A 4,296-nucleotide genomic window follows, 5' to 3' on the forward strand; every position below is an offset into this window, starting at 1 on the left:
GGTTCAGATCAGGTGAACAAGGTGGCCATGTCATTAGTTTTTCTTCTTTTATACCCTTTCTTGCCAGCCACGCTGTGGAGTACTTGGACGCGTGTGATGGAGCATTGTCCTATATGAAAATCATGTTTTTCTTGAAGGATGCAGACTTCTTCCTGTACCACTGCTTGAAGAAGGTGTCTTCCAGAAACTGGCAGTAGGACTGGGAGTTGAGCTTGACTCCATCCTCAACCTGAAAAGGCCCCACAAGCTCATCTTTGATGATACCAGCCCAAACCAGTACTCCACCTCCACCTTGCTGGCGTCTGAGTCGGACTGGAGCTCTCTGCCCTTTACCAATCCAGCCACGGGCCCATCCATCTGGCCCATCAAGACTCACTCTCATTTCATCAGTCCATAAAACCTTAGAAAAATCAGTCTTGAGATATTTCTTGGCCCAGTCTTGACGTTTCAGCTTGTGTGTCTTGTTCAGTGGTGGTCGTCTTTCAGCCTTTCTTACCATGGCCATGTCTCTGAGTATTGCACACCTTGTGCTTTTGGGCACTCAGTGATGTTGCAGCTCTGAAATATGGCCAAACTGGTGGCAAGTGGCATCTTGGCAGCTGCACGCTTGACTTTTCTCAGTTCATGGGCAGTTATTTTGCGCCTTGGTGTTTCCACACGCTTCTTGCGACCCTGTTGACTATTTTGAATGAAACGCTTGATTGTTCGATGATCACGCTTCAGAAGCTTTGCAATTTTGAGACTGCTGCATCCCTCTGCAAGATATCTCACTATTTTTGACTTTTCTGAGCCTGTCAAGTCCTTCTTTTGACCCATTTTGCCAAAGGAAAGGACGTTGCCTAATAATTATGCACACCTGATATAGGGTGTTGATGTCATTAGACCACACCCCTTCTCATTACAGAGATGCACATCACCTAATATGCTTAATTGGTAGTAGGCTTTCGAGCCTATACAGCTTGGAGTAAGACAACATGCACGAAGAGGATGATGTGGACAAAATACTCATTTGCCTAATAATTCTGCACTCCCTGTATAATAACAGATTCTTTAATTGGTCTATTTATATTTGATAATACAAATGCATATAGGCCTAAAGTATTTACAATTGCTCGTCCTTTACTGAGTAAAGGATCTGTGGAGAAGAGATAAATCGGTCAAAATCAAGTAGGCTAAATAGTACTATATATACTATACTATACTATTATACTTGATATTAAATATCAAAAAATAATTTTTAACATATTGAAAATCAAGCTTTATAATGCAATAAAAATCACATGATATCTCTTCTTTAGCCTAGACAACAGTCCGCCAGCAGTAATCTCCCATATGCTTTATACTTAATTATCAGGATTAACCCATGCCTTTTTTTATGTGTAAGAAATGCTAATCAGATTCAGTGAATATGAGCTCCACCCAGTTTCATTCTGACATAAAATACTGAGGCACAGTAGAAACCTTCCAGATTAACACCAGACAGCATTCGCAAGCTGAACTCGACTGCAGGAGTAAAGCTTCCATTCGCCTTCAATATTATTTGAGGTTTAAGCAGGTATACAGAAATAAACCACATTGCAGTTACTTCTATGGAACAGAATCTTCTTTTCAACAATATTTTATCATGGGAAATTACGTTTTGACTTTTGTTTGTTTGCATAAAATGAAAATCTTCTATTTTTCCTTCATTTCAGATACTTTTCGTCAACATCGAAGGTCTTCAATCACAATGAATGACAGTGACTTTGTGGAGGCACAGGATGTGCCAAGAGATGAGAGCCTGGCCAAGGTGGAGATCGCGCTGCTCAGTGTCATCTTCGTGAGCGCCGCCGTCCTCAACACCAGCCTGCTGCTCGTCCTGTGGAAACAGCGCAAACAGATGTCCAGAATGCGCGTCTTCGTGTTCCACCTGTGCCTGGCGGACCTGGTGGTCACTTTCTTCCAGGTGTGTCCGCAGCTTTTGTGGGACATCACAGACAGGTTCGTAGGACCGGACTTGGTGTGCCGACTTGTGAAATATTTGCAAGTTCTCGGCATGTTTTCATCGACCTACATGATCGTGGTGATGACAGTTGACAGGTACCAGGCTATCTGCAACCCGATGGTAAAGTTTCAGCGGACACGCACGAGACTAAATGTCCCCGTGTGCGTTGCGTGGGGGATTTCTCTGCTGGGCAGCTTGCCTCAGGTCTTCATTTTCTCACAGGTGGAGGTTACACCGGGTGTGTTTGATTGCTGGGCTACATTTATCCAGCCATGGGGGCTGCAGACTTACATCACCTGGACCACGCTGGTCATTTTTGTTTTACCCGTTATCACAGTTGTTGTTTGCCAAGTCCGCATCTGCCGAGCCATCCAGATCAACATCTACCAAAAGACTCAGCAGAAAGGAACGGTGGGTTTGCCATCCAGAGCCAGCGGTGTGGCTGGCATGTCGAAGGCTAGAGTGAAAACACTGAAGATGACGGTGGTCATAGTACTCGCTTATATTGTCTGCTGGGCTCCGTTTTTCACTGTCCAGCTGTGGTCCGCGTGGGACAAGCAGGCGCCTAAAGAAAGTAAGTATTGCGTATATTTGCTGTGTGATCGTCATAATCAATGTAGTTCATTTGGTCTTTTACGTTTTCTAATTACACAGAACCTGAGCATATTTACGCACAAACATAAATTACTAATCTATAGGTGGCAGATGGGATTGCTTGGCAGACACGTGACACTTTGCCCTCCTCTTTTAATTCCAGCTGCTATTTTCACCATCCTGATGTTGCTTGCCAGCCTGAACAGCTGCGCGAATCCCTGCATTTACCTTTTGTTCAGCGGTCAGGTTCCCAAGAGGCTGGTGTCGCTCCTGTGCAGGAGGCATTCAGGCGGAAAGGACTCAGTGCACGAGGAAGCGACGCTGGTCAGCACTTTGTATCTAAGCTTAAAAAATCCCCCCGAGTCCAAGTGAAGGTAGCGCATTACTAAAAATGGGAAACTCCTGCAGGGCAAACCGTGCAAAGTCTGCGCGCCTGGATATGCTGCCTCTCTGAATTTTAGCAACCGTTTCAAAGGATGAAGGCAACGCATGCTGTATGTTATTTGGCACATAAAAAGATATAGTGTGTAGTAAAAAGCAGCCAACAAAGGCGAGAGAGTGAGAACAACATGCTGTTGGATAACAGCATCTGGAGAGACTAAACAACTGGTGTGGATCATCAAGCTGTTTGGATAAATCTTTTTTCTTTGAGAAATAAAATATTTATCCCATTTAGTGGTACCTGAATGAGCCAGTCTTTTCAGCCAGATTGGATTCAGCTGTATAGTGTTTTGCATACTGCCATATATAGAAACATTCCTTGAGTTGATTTCACCAATCTAAAGTAAATAAAATCTATTCATAGCTTTCCAAACGAAAGATTAAAAGCAAGCATATGTGTTTCACTGATGTAACAGAGAGGAAATAGAGGCACACTTTATGTTGGAACAAACTGTATTTAAAGATTGTGAAATATGTTTGTCAGCCCTTTAAATGTTTCTATGGTGAAAACCTACTCACTGTTCACAAAATCACACGCCAGGTGCTTGTATTTTGTAAAATACTGTTCATGCCATGAACAACTTTGTTTATTTATGGAATAAAATGTTGTCACAAATGTGTTGCACTGCTGTTGTATACATAACACATGAGGTAGCCTTTGTAATCCTAAACATTTACAAATGATACAGATCGTATTTATGGCACTAATATTTAGATATAAGTCCATGCGGTCCCACCTAATGTTAATGTGTTTTAAAACAAGGATTGAATTGTCTACATTGTCAACATATCTTTCCACAAATATTACAGCTGGAAGAATGTAATCAAAAGACAAACAGACAGATGGACAACCCTGCACTACGACATGCAACATCTGCAGGTCATCAGAGTGAAAAACCTTCTTTGAAAGAGCAGCACGCCAAAGAGAGACATAGAATGAGAAACATATGAAGCTTGGAACGTGGCCAGTTCATTGTCCAAGTCAGTCAGTAATTTTGATCAGGACTTCAGGTCAAACTAGAAAATTAGTCATCAGCAACAACAATTAGTTTCAGTGATTACTATGACAAATGAGAAACCACAGTGAAGGCATATCCAACGTGTGCTACCTATATGACAGTGGAAAAAAGAGCATTGGTACTGAGCTGAAAAGTTTTGTTGGTTGCTTTGTAACTATGGGAGATGCAATGGTCTAAATTTCATTTGAGGATCTTAAAATAACTGAACACTTTGACCTTCACAGCAGTGCTTCAGGTTTCACTGGAGTCCACAGGGAC

At 42.4% G+C, this 4,296-nt stretch overlaps 1 protein-coding gene across 1 annotated transcript; it reads left to right on the forward strand.

Annotated features, from left to right (window-relative positions):
• Window positions 1-1,298: 1,298 nt before the first annotated feature.
• Window positions 1,299-3,833, forward strand: LOC120731649 (vasopressin V2 receptor-like). Its single transcript, XM_040028753.1, has 3 exons — window positions 1,299-1,555; window positions 1,695-2,558; window positions 2,742-3,833. Exons 2-3 carry the CDS (start codon window positions 1,730-1,732, stop codon window positions 2,948-2,950), a joined length of 1,038 nt encoding a protein of 345 aa, XP_039884687.1. The 5' UTR covers window positions 1,299-1,555; window positions 1,695-1,729; the 3' UTR covers window positions 2,951-3,833.
• The last annotated feature ends 463 nt before the right edge of the window (window positions 3,834-4,296 follow it).

The sequence above is a fragment of the Simochromis diagramma genome, unplaced genomic scaffold (assembly GCF_900408965.1).
Source record: "Simochromis diagramma unplaced genomic scaffold, fSimDia1.1 OVJJ01000483.1, whole genome shotgun sequence".
NCBI lineage: Eukaryota > Metazoa > Chordata > Actinopteri > Cichliformes > Cichlidae > Simochromis > Simochromis diagramma.